At 36.3% G+C, this 17,743-nt stretch overlaps 1 protein-coding gene across 1 annotated transcript in view; it reads right to left on the reverse strand.

The window, feature by feature from the left end:
• Positions 1-17,743, reverse strand: part of NBAS (neuroblastoma amplified sequence) — a 230,770-nt gene that overhangs the window by 162,363 nt on the left and 50,664 nt on the right. The window contains exons 11-13 of the mRNA XM_008059599.2: positions 6,150-6,317; positions 3,549-3,662; positions 3,098-3,218 (exon numbers count right to left, since the gene is read on the reverse strand). Coding sequence (XP_008057790.1) covers positions 3,098-3,218; positions 3,549-3,662; positions 6,150-6,317 — 403 coding nt within the window. The remainder of the gene's footprint in view (positions 1-3,097; positions 3,219-3,548; positions 3,663-6,149; positions 6,318-17,743) is intronic.

The following is a 17,743-nucleotide window of genomic DNA, read 5'->3' on the forward strand; positions in this document are numbered from 1 at the left end:
GCGGGTCTCGAATCCGCGGGCTCAGGCAATCCACTCACCTCAGCCTCCCAAAAGCGCGGGATTACAGGCTGAGCCTCCGAGCCCAGCTCCAGATGGCATCTTCTTCCAGTATAAGACTGTTTCGTCTACACTGAAAATCTGTTAATGATCTCAGCTAGATCCTCTGGATAACTTCATGTAGCTTCTACATCAGCACTTGCTGCTTCACTTTGCAATTTCTGTTACGAAGATGGCTTCTTTCCTTAAACCTCATGAACCTCACCTCTCGCAACCATTATAGAATTGAAAAAGAGTTAAGGTCTTGCTCTGGATTAGTCTTTGGTTTAAGAGAACATTGTGGCTGCTTTCATCTTCTATCCAGATCACTATAACTTTCTCCAAATCAGGAATAAGGCTGTTTTGCTTCCTTATCATTTACGTGTTCACTAAAATAGGTACTTTTAATTTATTTCAAGAACTTTTCCTTTACATTGACAACTTGTCTGTTTGGTGCAATAGGCCAAGCTTTCAGTTCATCTCGGATCTAGACAAGCCTCCATCACTAAGCTTAATCATTTATAACTCTTTATTTAAAGTAAGAGATGGGTGACTCGTCCTTTTACGTGAACACTTATAGGCTATCAGAAGGTTATTAGTTGGCTCCATTTCAATATTGTTGTGTCTCAGGGAATGGGGGGCCCAGAGAGAGGCAGAGAGACAGGAAATGGCTGGTCAGTGGCAGTCAGAACATACACAAAATGTATCAGTTAAGTTTGCTTTCTTATATGAGTGCATTTTGTGGTACCCCAAAATAACTACAACAGCAATATCAAAGATCACCAATCACAGATTACCATAAAGGTACAATAATAAGAACACGTCTGAAAAATTGTGAGAATTACCAAAATGTGACACAAAGACATGAAGTAAGCACATGCTGTTAGAAAAATGGCTCCAACAGACTTGCTTGACACAGATTGGCATAAACCTTCAATTTGTTAAAAAAACAACAACAACAACACAGTATCTGCAAAGCGCAATAAAGCAAAGAACAATAAAATAAAGTATGGCTGGACTTTTCAAACAAAATAATTAAAATACTGTATAAACCAATGTTTGTAAACATCCTAGTTATTACTTCAGTTCATTATTATACCAATCAATACATGATACTCCCATATCCAACCCAGTAGTTTCTTAAGGTCTCAGATTCTACCTGTACAAACTACTTGAATAACCAATCATATTTAATCTGTGGGCAACTGACTTAAGACTATAAAAAGAAAAGAAAAGCAGGAAGTAATAAAGACTAATGAAGCAGGGGAAGAGCAATGTGACTATACTCTTCATGTATCTTCTATTTTAAATGTAAGATGCACATTGAACTTTATAATAGCTTTATGGAGAAAAAAATAATACATAAATATATTCATAACTGTGAGGTATACCCTGAGAAGAGAAAGATGAATGGTAGAAAAACATGCATCTCCAGAGCAAAGAAAAATTGTATACTTAATAAAAACCACCTGTGCAAGGGACCTGCACAGTGAATATGCCTCTCCTCTTCCGAAATGAATATAAGTGTTGGCTGGGAGAAAAGAATTATTATTATTATTATTATTACTTTTTTGAGTTGGAGTCTCATTGTGTCACCCAGGCTGGAGTGCAGTGGCATGCTCACAGCCACTGCAGCCTCAACCTGCTGGGCACAGGTAGATCCACAGAAGGATCTACCTCAGCCTTCCAATTAGCTGGAACTACAGGCACGGGCCACCACATCCAGCTAATTTTTTGATTTATTGTAGAGATGAGGTCTCACCAAGTTGCCCAGGCTGGTCTTGAACCCCTGGGCTCAAGCAATCCTCTCGCCTCAGCCTCCCTAAGTGCTGGGAGTACAGGCTTGAGCCACTGTACCCAGGTGAAAAGAATTATTTAAAAGCAAATTATAGTATGATGTTGGAGGGAGAAACGCAGTTCTAGTCCATATACATTTTCTCAAATTTTACTCCACACAGCAACGTGTTCAGTTAAAAGATGGTATTTTCCAGGCTTATTGGAAGTTAGAAGTGGCCAGCAAATTAATAAAATAAGTGCCAGTTGTGGATAGGACTTCTAAGAAAACTGCTTTTCCTTCATCCCCTTTCCTCCTTACTGATGCCTGTAACACAGACAAGACAGCTGGAGTTCCAGCAGCCTTTGATTCATGAGATATTTACTAAAGATGGCAGAGCTAAGCGAGAGGGAACTGAAAGAATATAGTCAAGGAAACTACCATAGAACCCTGAAAAAAAGTAAGGAGGCTAAAGAGAAAAAAGTAAAAACAGTAAGTTGTCTTTGATAAACTTATATGCATTTATTTGTTTTCAGAAAATTCTACATGTCAAAATATGCCACCATGTAGAAAATTCTAAAGATAAAATACACATTTATATTCTACTAAACATAAAATCAGAAAAGAAGAAAATATTGATTATGTACTTTATACCATTCACTATGAGAATCACTTTACATAATTAGCAATTTAAAGACAGGGATTAAGTTGGGTGTGGTGGCTCATGACTGTAATCCCAGCACTTTGGGAGGCTGAGGCAGGAGGACTGTTTGAACCCAGGAGTTCCAGACCAGTCTAGGCAACAGAGCGAGATGTCGTCTCTACAAAAAAATTAGCTAGGCATGGGGGCCGCAAGCTACTTGGGAGGCTGAGGCAGAAGGATCACCTGAGCCCAGGAGGTCAAGGCTGCAGTGAGTCAGGATGGTGCCACTGCACTTCAGCCCGAGCCACAGAGTGAGACCCCATCTCGAAAGAAAGAAAGAAAAGAAAGGAAAGAAGGAAGGAAGGAAGGAAGGAAGGAAGGAAGGAAGGAAGGAAGGAAGGAAGGAAGGAAAGAAATTATATCTTATTTATCCTTTGAAATCCACAATGTAAGTAATTATCTAGAAAACAATAGGATCTCAGTAAATGTTTTAACCAAATGAATGGACGAATGATGTCAAGTTAAGCTATTCAAAATTACGAAAAATTTTATTTTCCTAACTCTCTTTCATTCATACATTCTTAGTTACTGAACTCCATAATATGAGTTACACACTGTCAAAAAACTAAAGCCTTCTTTCTTACCTTCTGTTGTTGGAAATACTTCTCCTTGAGTTTTAGCCTCTGCCAGTTTTCCAGTTCTCAGCAATACTTCTGCAAAGCTTTCTACTGAAACATGCTGATAGGTGTCACAGGTTGCTTCAGACTACACAAAAGAAGCAGTTTCACCAGTTAGTAGGGTGTCTTTGTCTCAATGAACATATTTATAGAAAACACAATTATAGGATTTTATGTCTTTTGGTGACTTGAATAATAACTTCTCACTTACTAAAGCATATTATTTTAGGAAACAATTTTTAAGTAGATTTTAATCTCATAATATGTCATAATCTATATAAAACAAATCACATAAAACCAATGAATAACATGAATAAGAACCATGGAAAAAAATACATTTTCAGAAAAATTTTAGTTTTTCTTTATACTGTCTATGACAGCACAGTTAAATCTATCTTCTTAGGCACATGGTCCTTACCTCAGTGACAAAGGGATTAGAGATGACTGATTCATAAAAAGGATGACACCCTTGTTTTTCTAGATCTTCATTGGCTATAGTTCCGATTTGATGAGAACCACCAAATTCTTGCCCCTAAAATGAACAAAATGAAGAACAGTGGATAAAAAGAAAAAAGAAAGCAAGGAAGAGGAGGAAGAAGGAAAAGAAAAAAGGAAGGGAGAGAAAGAGGGAGGAAGAAAAGGCTAATTTCAGGAGAAACTGAAGAATATGTTTCCTATGACCTAAAAAGAGAGTGCCAGAATGACACTATATAGCTAGCAGAGAATGCAAGAATAATAACTACATTCTAAGAGCAGCACTTCAACTCCACCCTGCAATGTCTTTTGATTTTTCTGGTCACTTTGACACCAATGAAGCAGAAACACTGAAGCAATTGGTGCTGTTTACATGGTGAATTTTCTCTACCACAGTCAGAGCAATCAATCTACAACACCATTTTGTCTGTGCTGCTTCTCTGCTTAAAAAAATCTTTAGTGGCTCTGAACAAGGCAAATAGCCAACAGCCTAAAATCTAAACTATGTTGAATAATATTTAAGGCTATTAACTGTCAATTAACATTAAAGGCTAACTTCCCACTCCAGCCACACTGACCTACTTGATGCATCCTGCCAGCCTCTCTGCCTTTCTTCCACAATGAGGGTCCTATCCATGCTGACTGCTGAGTTAGATCCTACCTTTCCCTCCAGGCTCAGCTCACACCTCACCTGCTGAAACCCTGCCGAATCGAAGCAAGATGATGTGATGGTGGCCCTTTCATGATCCCCATCTCCCTCACAACTACCACCCACACACATGCCTTTAAGACACATGCCTTTATCTGCATTTCTGATTAGCAAGTACTTTAGTATCCACAGTCTGTAGTTTATGTTTTAACCTTCCTAAATAGACTGTAAAGCTCCTCACTTGAAGAGTCAAGTAAGACGTTTGCCTATTCCTCCAAAGTTCATTGCACACCTACTTTCTACTAAGCATAATACAGGGAAACAATGAAGCCATTGCTGCAAATCATGATAAAATTATGGTTGATGTTTAATAAAAATTATATATTAGGCACAGTGTTAAATACTTTACTTAAGACATAAACCTTCAAAAAATTCAAAAGGCGAGACAGGAAAATAGCTGTAATCATAATCCAATGTGATACATAATAGCAATAAGAGATAGACAAATTTATACCAACATCAAGTACATAGCATCTCGATAAACATGTCTTCATTTACCTGTTTCGACCATCATCATTAGGTTTCCTCTTTCCCCCATATCCTACATCCAAACCATCAGCAGGTCTATAAAACATACCTCCAAACCCACCACTCCCTTGTTCCTTCACAGCTACCCTAGTCCAAATCAACACTATCTCTCTCCTGTAGCACTGGACCAGAGATCTCACTGTCTCTTCGCTTCTAATCCTGATTCCCAACAGCCGACTTTCCATAAATCAGTTAAAGGATCACAGTAAAAGTTAGCTCACATAACTCCATCAAAAGCTTTCTATCTTACTCAAAACAAAATCTATGGTCACTATCACAGACTGTACATTACTTTAAACGATGGTCCTTCCACCGTCTCTCTGATCTCATCTCCCACCATTCTCCCTGCTGTTCACCCTGCTCAAACCACACTGACCTCTTTCACGTTCTGTGCAGATGTCAAGAGTGTCCTTCCTCCCCCCACAGGGAGCTTTGCACTTATTCCAATAGACTCAATCATATTTCTGCTCAAAGTGATTCTCTTCTGAGAAACTTGATTCTCTGCAAATCCTAGGATCACTCATGATTTACTTACCCTGCTTATCTTAATAGTGCTCATTACCACCAGCCATTAAATTATTATACAAATATTTTACTCATTGGCTTTGCCTTCCCTACTGAAACAGGGGAAAGAAATTAGACTGAAGTATTTCCCCACTTTTTTCCCAGTGATTAGCACAGCATCTAACACACAGAAAATGCTTAGTAAGTATTTGCTGAATGAATGAATGAGATGCTCAAGGAGTGTCTGGGGTGAACTAATAAACAGGCCTGTGTTTTTCCTCCAGGTTTTCCGGCCTGAGAGTAAAGAACTGCAGTATGAGACCATAGAGAAGAAAGGGGAATGGTGGGTTAAGACTCCTGGAAAGCAAACTCAAGTGTTCCACTGCCTAAATTTCTACTTCCAGAATGGAAGCAAGAATCTGTTAGACTGTTCTTTCCTCAGAGACCCCCAGACAGGCTCCTAGCACCCTTCCTCAATGATTGGCCTGCAGAAATACAGCAAAAGGAAGTAAGCACTGATAAAATCACTTTCCTTTTCATCTCACTGAAGTTTAATTTTGATTTTTAAACCAAACCTTACCTAAATCGTCATCAGAGTCCTGTGCAAGTATATCATGGAAGCGTATTACATTCTATAAAATAGATTCCTCATTTTTTATCTGATGGGAGACCTACATTTCTTAAAAGATTATTTTAATAATCTAGAGAAGATAAAGATGTAACAGCAAAAACAAATGAGAAGCATTGCTTATGAACTGATATAAAACACATAGTTAATTTCAAAAAGAAAGACACATGGCTTACTTGTAGGGGGCGGAGGTAAGCTAAAGACTTCTTCCACCACTGCCCATCACTGACAGCCTGTAGCACGGCCTTGGTGGTAGTCGTGGTGTTGGAAAGAACTTTCATAGTGGTAGCAGTGGTCCAGCGTAATAGGTCACCTGAATTGCTACCTGGAACACCTACTTCATCCTTTGTAAAAAAAAAACAAAAAATAGCAAGGGGAAAAATGTGAATTGTCATAAGAACAGAGAAGAGCATAAGGTGACTGCTTAAAACAATCAGACATTAGACATAAACATAAATTTAAAAACCATGTTTTCTAGTAGTAAGTATTTAAAAAGCACCATTAGCATATTATTCCTCTCTGAATCATTAGCAAAAACAACAACCTACTGCATTAGTTAAATAATTCCTTTCAGAAATACAACGCAAACAACTTTTTAATTTTTATCAGCCTAATATTCCAACAATGAGATACTCAAGTTTGTTTCTTTGACAACACATTTTAAAGTATTTATTATTTAGATTAATTAAGAAATCAATTATTCATTTGGCTAATGCTACCATCCCCCAGACAAAATTAGAAGATTCAGACACTCCACCTTTAAATGTTAAGAGGCATCGCTTTCCTTCCAAACAAGCAGATAATTAAAAGTATTTAAAAGGTTTATCATGAGGAACCTCCTGCCAATCTAAAAGCAATCAGTTAAAACTTGAACTCTCCATTTACTAACCTGAGAGATTCCACGAGGAGAAAATGCCAATACATTAACAGTCCTTTGTTTCTTTGTCTATTTATCTTTTTATTTTTAACGAATTTATTTACTTTGTTTGTTTCTTTTTAGAGTCAAGGTCTCACTCTGTCACCCAGGCTGGAGTGCAGTGGCATGATCATGGCTCACTGCAGCCTCAAACTCCTGGGCTCAGGTGATCCTTCTTCCTCAGCCTCCCAAGCAGCTAAGACAACAGGCACAAGCCAACACGCCCAGCTAATTTTTTGTAGAGGTGAGATCTCATTATATTTCCCAGGCTGGTCTCAAACTCCTGGGCTCAAGGGATCCTCTTGCTTCACCCTCCCAAAGCCACCATGCCTGGTCATATACATTAATAGTCTTTTAAAACAGAAAGGACAAAGACATATCTTCATTTGGTAAGAAAAAAATATTACTTGTTATATGCAAATAAATTTCTTCTGTCAATTTCTATTTATCTTTTCTTAGGCATCCCAGTTAAATAAAAGAAAAATTATGGCTTAGTCTTTCAATACCAACACCTTCTTGTGACTAACAGAAGTATAACTTACTTGATAGTTTAGTTTGACTATTTAGTTCTATATCACTTTATACATTAAGATGCTAATTAAGTAATAATAAAATAAGTCATGTGATCAGTCAATAATTATCAGGGCATCATCACATAACAAATACTTGGACAAACCCACTCTTTTAGAACAACTTAACAGTTGCCAAATATGGTAAGTAGAATTATGGGTTCCCAAAGATGTCCAGGTCTTAATCTCTAGAACCTGTGAATATATTATATTTGCAGATATGATTTGGGACATGGACTCTAAGGTGAAGAGATAATCCTGAATTATCTGAGGGGGACAACTTAATCATAAAAGCCCTTAAAGCGGAGAACATTTCTCAGCTAATGTCAGAGAGAGGGAGTGTCAGACAGAGTCCATAGGAAAGAGGCAGGAGAGATTTGAAGTATGAGGAAACTCAATTCTTACTTGTTAGCTTTAAAGATAAAAGAGGAGAACCACAAGCCAAGGAATGCAGGCAGCTTCCAGACACTGACAACATTCCTCAGGTGGCAGCTAGCAAGGTAATGTAAACCTCAGTCCTAGAACTACAAGGAATTAAACTCTGGCAACACTATAAATGAACATAGAAACAGGGTCTCCTTCAGATTCAACACAAAAAAACAAAAACAAACAAAATAACCACAGGTTTTTTTGCAACTTGACTTTGGCCTTGTGAGACTCTAAGCAGAAACCAAGTCAAACCTGTCAGATTTCTGTCCTTTGGGAACTGTAAAATAGCTGCATTGCTTTAAAGCTGCTAAGTTCATGGCAATGTGAGATCACAGCAACAGAAAACAAATACATCACATTAAGATACTTAAGGAAATGTATATTTTATTCTTACTTCTAAAGGGAAATGTATTTAAGCTATATTAAGCAATGCTTACAACTTACCCAGTTGGCTGTTGGGTTAGAGTTGTTCATGAGTGCTCTAAACTGCTTTTTATTATGCAAAACATTAGCTTTGTATGGATTTTGGACATTAGGACACTGATTTAATTATAAAAACAGCAGCATAGAAAATAATCACACATTAATAAAGGAAAAATCATGTATGCTTGCTTGTATACTAATAGAGTAACCATCCAAAAAAATAGTTGTTTGGGTGCCAATAAAAACAGGGTTTTTATTGGCACCCAAACAACTCTCCTGGGTTTCCGGCTGCGGCAGACACTGTGGCTTAGCTGACTCAGCACCATTCTGATCCCCTTACCAGACTGTCTTACTGATGCTAGAAGATGAAAAGTTAAGGACTACCTTTCCCAGACTCCCTTTAGAGTCAGTGTTACACACAGGACCTAGTTTTCTTTATATTTTATGCACACACTACCTAGAAGTTTGGGAGGCAGAACTATACTAGAGACCATATTCTGCCATTTCTATGATTTTTCTACTGGCAAGAAATGTATTTACTCTTTTTTTTTTTTTTTTGAGTTCTGGTTATTTCTGCAGCAGTGGTAATAGTTTTAAAGATTTAATATGAAAGAAAGAGAAGACAAAAAGAAGATAAGAAAAGAAAAGGCACACATATGGCTAACCTCAAGGAGCCAAGAGCAGAGTAGAACAGAAGCAGAATGCACCTGTCTACTGATGGAGACTACCAGGAACCCAGGGGACTAAGGCTCACATTCTCAGTTCTCTCAATTTCAGCAACTAGGAAAGTAACTCACTCTTTGTGGAGGGGAAAGGAAGGCAGGATCAAAGACTGAAGCTTATTACCCAGCAATTCTGAAAAAACAAGGTAGAAAGCTCTAGACAGAAAAAGAAGCATAATTCTCCCTTAGACAGCAGTAATAATGACAGTTGCCATGTCTTGAATGCTTGTTATACCAGGACTTTACAACATGCTTTAATATGTACACTGTGTATAAAAACTGGAAGGGAACACAAAAAACAAAAATTGTTGCTGGGCACAATGGCATACCCCTATAGTCCCAGCTATTCGAGAGGCTGAAATCAGAAGATCCCTTGAGCCCAGAAGTTCAAGACCAGCCTGGGCAAAATAGCAAGAACTTTGTTTCAAAAAAAATTTTTTTTAATCATTGTTTCCATGGTGGCATTACTGGAATTATTTTCTTAATTTATTTACCGTTTGAGGAAATGGCAGTAGCAACTAATTTCTTCCCTACTTTTGTAATATAGTAGACAGCAGACTCATCCAGTCTGACTTAACAAAAGAAAAGCACAGTGATTCCTGCTCCTAAGCTCCTGAGGTCTCTCTTTTCTAATAAAGTCAGCCAAGGAGCTTTTGATGTTATATCACTGTGTAGATGTTACCTCTAACTCCTGACCTGTATTATTGGGTCAGAATTCTTTCCATTGGACAGCTTGTCTCTGCACATGTAGCCCACCAACTTTGGCTTAAGCACACCTCTCTGTGGAATACTGAAAGCTTTAGAGATCATGTATACTCTGCTTCTAGGGGGTTTTTCCCCCCTTAATAAATCCTGCACTGAGCGGAATTAATGTTATATGTCTGAGAACCCTATGAACAAACTGCCGAAAATAGTTATTTACCAGAAACAAATCTCAAAAGAAATTTGCAGTAACTATACATTGTCTCTTTGTATGTGTGCGCGTGTGTGTATATAAATATATAGTAAGCATCTCTATTTATTGGTTATACTTTTAAGTTACTTAAAAGACTACAACTAGTAAAAACAAAAAACAAATTAGAATCCATTCAAATATTCACCAAGTGACTCTTAATTGAAGTCATACACTATGTTAGGTAATAGGGGGTAAAAGTGAGTAAGGAACAGGCTCTGCCCTCAAAAAGCTCAGAGAATAAGGAGCAACATAATCAGATTTATGTTTCAGAAATATTATTCCATGGGCAAGAATCCAGTTAGGAGACGGATGCCTCAGTCCAAGTTTAAAATAATCAGGGACTGAATTAAGGTAGTGATATTGGGAATATAATGAGGTTAACATAAAATATGTCTCCACCTGAATATATAAAGTTTAAATGTTTTTATTTCTAATCCATTAATAGGTAAAACGGGCTATAAGTAAATCAGAAATGCAGAGAAATTCAAGGATTCTGCATCCAAGCATCCAACAAAGAAACTGCATAATCACAATGCTGGCTCTTAGTGAAGATCTGGGAGAAAAAAAAAAAGGAAGGCTTTGATTGCAGTGGCTCACATCTGTAATCCAGCACTTAAGGCTTTGGCAAGAGGACTACTTGAGCCCAGGAGTTCAAGACCAGCCTGGGCAACATAATGGGACCACATCTCTACAACAAAAATCAGCTAGGCATGGTGATATGTGTTTGCAGTCCCTCAGGAGGCTGAAGCTGAAGGATCACCTGAGCCCAGGAGGCCCAAGCTGTGGTGAGCCATGATCACGCTACTGCAAGGCAGCCTGGGCAATACAGTGAGGCCCCAACTCAAAAAAAAAAAAAAAAAATGGAAGGAAAATGAGGAACACAGGCAAACTCTAATGATTTGTTAAGCACGGTTAGAGGCAGTGGAGGTAAAAAAGTGAGCAATGCAAATTGTTGAGAAAGAACTAAAGAGAGCCAGGTTCATAGAAAGGAGAATCAAAGAGATCGAGACACATAAATTACCAACAGTAAGGTCTAGGAGTGTTGTTTATAATAGATAAGAATCATAATAGCTACTATTTATTCAATGCCTACTATGTGTCCAGGACTGAGCTAGGTACTTCACATGATCATTCCTAAGTTTTACAATAACACTGCTGAGTAGGTTTTAGAATACTATTTGACACAAAGGTAAAATGAGGATCAAATAAGTTGAATACACTGTCTATAGAAAATTGGCCTGGGGGTATCTCCTTTCTTCTCCTTGATCAGATGTGGCTACTGTGTAGCCTGCTTGTTCTTTGCAGAATTTTGACACACTAGCAATATTACACACATACACAAATTTATATTTTTTATCTATTTAAGCTCATTTATTTTTATGTGTTATAAAGACCAAATGACTAAAGATGATTTGAAAATTCAAAAAAGTGGGGGGGGGGAAAGAATAACGTTTATTCTCGGTCTCATGATGCAAAGACAATTACAGCCAGTATATATTCTCCCTTCATGCATTTAATCCAGGCATAGTGATCTTGAAAAAAACATTTTATTGAAGTCTGAGATATATCCAAGAAGTAGAAATGTATGGAATTTGATGTTAACACACTCAAGTAACCAGTCCTCAGACCAAAAACATGACCCTACCAGAATCCTAGGAGCCTGAATCACTAGTCCTGTCATAATAAACACTATCCTTACTCACAGCGGCATAAATAAATTTGACTATTTTCATCTATATGAATGGAATTATGTACTCTTCTGTGTGATTTATTTCATTAAAAATAAATCCATTAATATTTTTTGAATAGTTGAAGACTGTTCAACTCAGTGCTGCATCATATAGTGTTGAGTGATTATACAAGAACATATTTATCCTTTCTGCATGAGCATTTGGGTAGTCTCCAATTTAGAGACAATATCAATAGTGCTACATGAATACAGTGGTAATTATATTTTGGTGAACAAATTATGTAATGATGTCTCTTTGTAGTTTTAATTTGCATCTCCCCATTAACTAATGAACACCTTTTTGTATATTTTGGCCATTTGAATACATTTTTTCAAAGTGTCTGTTTGAGTCCTTTGCCCATTCTTCCACTGACTGTCCATTTTTCTTATTCACTTGTAGAAATTCTTTACATATTTTGGATATATATCTCTTATTAGAAACATAAATTGTGAATATTTTCTATTATTCTGAATATTACTTTTTCATTCTCTTAACAGTGTCTTGTGATTAAATTAGTCTAATTCATCAGTTTTTAATGTTTTGATTGGAACTTTTGTATCATATTTAATAAATCTTTGCCTATTCCAAGACTGCAAAGATGGTCTTCTAAGTTTTCCATGACATATAATATTTTTGTTGTTGTAAAATCTTAAGATAGTATCCCACTTTTATCCACTCATAACATTATAAGCACACTTTTAATGTATCTATTATAATATATTGATATTATGATATTTTTAGCCTCTTTCTAACCAGACAGTAAGCTATTTATTCATTTACTATATCCTCACAGTATGTGAAAATCTCTAATCTATAGTTTGGACCTAAGTATAGGTATAAGAAGTCTGGTTTTAACATTTAAACATTTGAAGATACATTTTCAAAAGCCTAACATGTTGTGTCTAGAGTAGGTTAATGTTATTCAAATAAGATTTCATGTCACATTTTCAATTCATGTTCATCTTTAGAACTTTCCTAATTGAGAGGGCGTATTGAATGATTTGAAAGTCATCAACTAATCCAAGTATAGAACTAAAAATATAAACATGGCAAGAACTATGGTACTTAAGCAGAATATGACTTCATTTGGAGGTAAGTCAAACCAATTCAAAAATGTCAAAAAAAATGCAGGCCATAAAATGATTATTCTATTTCATAAAATGAACCTAAACTCTACTGTTAATAAGGATGGGCTGGCTCAAACAGGAAATTTAAAACATATGAAACTTAAAAGTTTGTTTCAGAAGGTAAATAAAATTCACATGCTCAGAAATGTATGTGATTAAAGGAATTCTGTAAGGGACTCCCCTAATGAGAATTACCAAAGAGAAAGTAAAGTAAAAGGCTCGACAGGACCATAGAAATAGCATTTAATTTGGGGCAATCTTCCAAGATCACAGTGTTACCAGAGTCATTAATGAAGAAAATAGTTTTCTTTCAACTTCATATAATGGGAAAGAAAAAAAGAGGTTAGGCAAAATTTACCCCTGAAATGATTATTGCTGGCACTTTTTATATTCATGGTGGCACATTGCTAATTAATTTAGAATGAGGAACAGCATAAATAGATTAAACCCCAAAATCAAATCAACACTTCCCAGCATAAAATTTAACATGAAATCTCATTAATGTCAAGTGTGTTACATAGCTCAAAGGTTAACTTACTAAGCACTAATAATATTTTTCAAGTCTTACAACAACAGACAACAGGTACTATTACCAAACAGGTTCACAAGAACAAGAATAGTGCCATGTGTCAAGAGTGGCTCACAGACCACCGAGTTCGGTGGCTCAGCCTGTAATCTCGCACCTTGGTAGGCTGAAGTGAGTGGACTGCCTGAGCCCGCAGGTTTGAGACCCACCTGGACAACTTGGTGAGGTTGTCATTTCTACAATAAATCAAAAATCAGCCGGGCGTGGTAGCGCGCGCCTGTAGTTCTGGCTAATCGGAAGGCTGAGCTGGAGCCCAGCAGGTCGAGGCTGCGGTGGCCAGGAGCGGCCAATGCACTCCAGTCTGGGCGACAGAGTGAGACTCCAACTCAAAAAATATAAATAAATAAATAAACATCACAGAGAACAAAACAAATGTATTAGAAATGCATGGGTCTTATGAAGAAACAGTAGGATAAAAGAAAGAAGAAAATCTGGAATTCCAACAGCAGTGCCAAAAGAAGAGACAGCTAGTATTAAACTATGTGAAGGATGGAAATCTATGATGTAGATTTGCCAATCTAGTCAAAATTACATGAATCATACCCCTGAGTATCAAGCTCTCAACTAAGTGAAGTTATTATCCTAGAAGCATGACAATGAGCATTTCCTCCTTTGGTAAGATCTACATGCTGACTGAAATGAATAAACGCACGTTCTGAGTTTTGTCGGTACTGTGTTATCATCCAAACCACTGATGTCACAATCACCGAAAACAGAATCTCTCATGGAGAACACTTATCAGCCAACATTGTCAGAAAAATAGCAAAAAATAATGAGGACATACTGTGTTTTGAGTGATACATTGCCATCACAACAGTAAATAAGAGAAAGTGAGCATTTATACAAAGATATAAAGGATAAACCACAACAAAACGGAAAATTACCTATCCCACGAGTCCTTTCTATCTACCCTTTTATCCAAGGGTAACACTAGTACAAGTATGCAAAGATATGTACATAAAATGCTCAGTGCAATCAATCTAAGATAGAGAAAAACTGGGTACAGTCTAAGTGTCCAAAGGCAAAGAAAGCAATAAGTCATGGTACACGTATCCCATGAACACCATGCTGCCACTATATAAATGGACTACATGGAATGACAAGGGCAGATTCCACGATACATAACATTGCTATGAGAAAATGCAAGCTGCAAAATAACGTATGCATTATGAATCCACTTTACTTTAAAAAATAAAATAATAATCCTCCAGGAGAGAAGAGAGCTATACAGAAAAAAAAATATGGTCTATACTAAGGAAAAGTATGGGAGGATATATATATATGAACTTAGAAATGTTCATCTTGGAGTCGTGGGACTCATGGGATGGGTGGACAGAAAGATCAGATGGAGAAAAGAGAAAGAAATTTAACTTACACATTAACTAATTTATTGTGTATTATTTTTATATTTAAAAAAACAAAGTACAGAGTTACCACATATATCCATGTACCTCTTATTAGAATTTAACAAATACTAAAATTTTATCACAGATGCTTCACATCTAATATTTTTAATTTAAAGAAATATAATATACCAGCAAATGTTGAGATCCCCTAGGTCCCCAGAAATAGACTGTTAAAATAAAAGTCTGTATAATCTTTATAATTTTTTATTTAAATCACAAATTCTAGTTAAAATGGAGCCATAAACTCCTGTTTCCGTATACTCACTGTGCTCCAAAATACAGAATAGAAAGAAGAGTCAAAAGACACACGAGTTCAGTAAAGATCAAGATTCAGGGGCTCAAAATTCAGATGTTAGTAGTGGTTGTCAGATGCTCCTTTCCAGAGGAGAACTGGGAATCAAAAGTACACTCTGGAGGGAGTATGTCAGCCAGACTCACACTCCTGGGATATGCATTCACACAAACTGTGGCCTAGGGAAGGAAAGGTCAAAACTAGGGCCAAAAGAACTGGGACAAACCCCTCAATGGTTCCATGTTTGTATTCTCAAACCTTCAGCCTTACTAGAAGGAAGGAATCCCATGTGAAAAACTATTATAGGATATGGGCTGAAGTGCCAGGCACTGAGTGGAGGGAAACCACAGACCTACAGAATACTTTGATGGCAGAGGCGGGAAAAAGTAATGTTTCATCATTCAAAATGAACTTGCAAAAGAGAATTCCAAGGCACATAAAGATAAAAATCAAGAGAGCAATAATTATAACAAAAATTCACTTCAAATGAAATTATTTCATATAAAACCTCAAAATGATTCATGTCCATATGCATACTAAATATGAGATTTAAAAATCTACTGAGACAGAACAAGCTATTATGAGACATAAAAGAAAACAAACCAAATATGATTCTATTGAGTTTACTTTTGTGTGTGGCATGAGGTAACATCCTAAATTCATCTTTTTGAATGTGGATATCCCTCGAGGCTATACATATTTCATGAAAAAGTGGCTTCTTCTTATTTATTTACCAATAAATGTAAAAAACTAAAAACGATAAAATTCTTGGAAAAAAGCAAAGGAGTAAATCTTCACAACCTTGGATTAGGCACAGATTTCTTAGAGTTAACATCAAAAGCATAAACAATAATAGAAAATATTAATAAATAAGATTTCAGCAACATTAAAAAATGTTTGCTTTTCAAAAACCACCATTAAGAAAATAAAAGGTTAGCCAGGTACCATGGCTCACATGTGTAATTCTAGTACTTTGGGAAGGCAAGGTAGGAGGACTGCTTGAGCCCAGGAATTCAAGACCAGCCTGGGCAACATAGCGAGATCTGTCTCTACAAAACATCAAAAAATTAGCCAGGTGTGGTAGCATGTGCCTCCCAGATAGTAGGGAGGCCGAGGTGATCACCTGAACTCAGGAGGTTGAGGTTGTCATGAGCTATGATCATTGTAATCATGCCACTGCACTCTAGCCTGGGAAGGGAAGGAAAAGGGGAGAGGGAAGGGAAAGGGGAGGGGAGGGGAGGGGGAAAGAGGGAAGGGAAGAGGAAAAGGGGAAGGGAAGGAAATGAAAAAAGAAAAGGAAAGAAAAGAAAAGGAAAGAAGGGTCAAGTCACACATTGAGAGAAAAATATTTTCAAATCACAAGTATGATGAAAAACTTGTATCTGAGGTATAAAAAAACAAAACAAAACTCTCCTACAGTTCAATAACTGAACAAACAACCCAGTTAAAAAATAGGCAAAGTATATGAATAGTCATTTCAACAAAAGAAGTATAAGGATGGCCAAGAAGCACATGAAAAGGAGTTCACCATCATTAGTTACTTTGCATATAAATATCAAACCCATATCATAATGAAATAGCATATATGTAGGAATGTCTTTAATAAAAAATACAGTCAAAAAGCCAGTTAATAATAGTGTTAGCAAGTTTGTGGAGAAACTAGAATATTAACATATTCCTGGTAAGAGTATAAAGATGTGTAGCCACTTTGAAAAACAGTTTGGCAGTTTCTTCAAATATTCAACATAAATACCCTACACAATACAGCAGCTCTAGTCCTAGAGAAATCAAAATATATTTTCATACAAAGACATACAGATCAATGTTCACAGAAGCATTATTCAAAATAACTAAGAAGTGGAAAATAAAACAATTGGTGAATGAAAAAAGAAAACGTCAAGCATGACATTGAAATACAACTGCCATTTTGGTCACTTTTATTTAAATGTTTCTAAACAATACTTTTATAAAGTCAAAATAGCTTTATGCTTAGCCCATGCTCAAGTTCTAAACATTAATTAGTCCAGTCATACAAATCTGTAGCCACTTAAAATGTTCATAACAAGCTTTCCCACAGTGAAAATGATTTTTTAATGGGAACCTTGTATATAATCCATTTCGACTCTAATTAGATTTATCTGGGGAAAACACCATTGGCTAAGTGATATACCTAAATACCAACTAAACAAAATGTTAATATACTCTGAGTGGTAGAGTACTGCTCCATCTAAAAAGTGCAATAGCCAACATTAATAAGAAATTGGAAATCTGTAATTTTGGTTGTTATTCACAAATTATGCATTTTGTTCTATTTATAAACAAACATTCAGTTCACAAGGACAATAGTAATATCTTCAAACTTGTAGGCTCCACTTGCATTAACACAAAAGCTATTGCATAGCAATTACATCCTTATTTTGCTTGAATATATAAATAAAAATCATTATTTTCACAACTGAAATAATAAAAGTCTTAAATATTAAGCAGATTACATATAAAGTCATCTCTCATTTATGAGTTAGAATTTAATGTGGTTATTATATCTACTGTTAATGTGTAACACACAGCATGTTATAGTTAAGCACTATATTTTAACCTAATAACAGTAGCTATAA

Source organism: Carlito syrichta, unplaced genomic scaffold (genome assembly GCF_000164805.1).
Source record: "Carlito syrichta isolate Samal-C Ts95f unplaced genomic scaffold, Tarsius_syrichta-2.0.1 Scaffold304285, whole genome shotgun sequence".
Taxonomy (NCBI): Eukaryota; Metazoa; Chordata; class Mammalia; order Primates; family Tarsiidae; genus Carlito; species Carlito syrichta.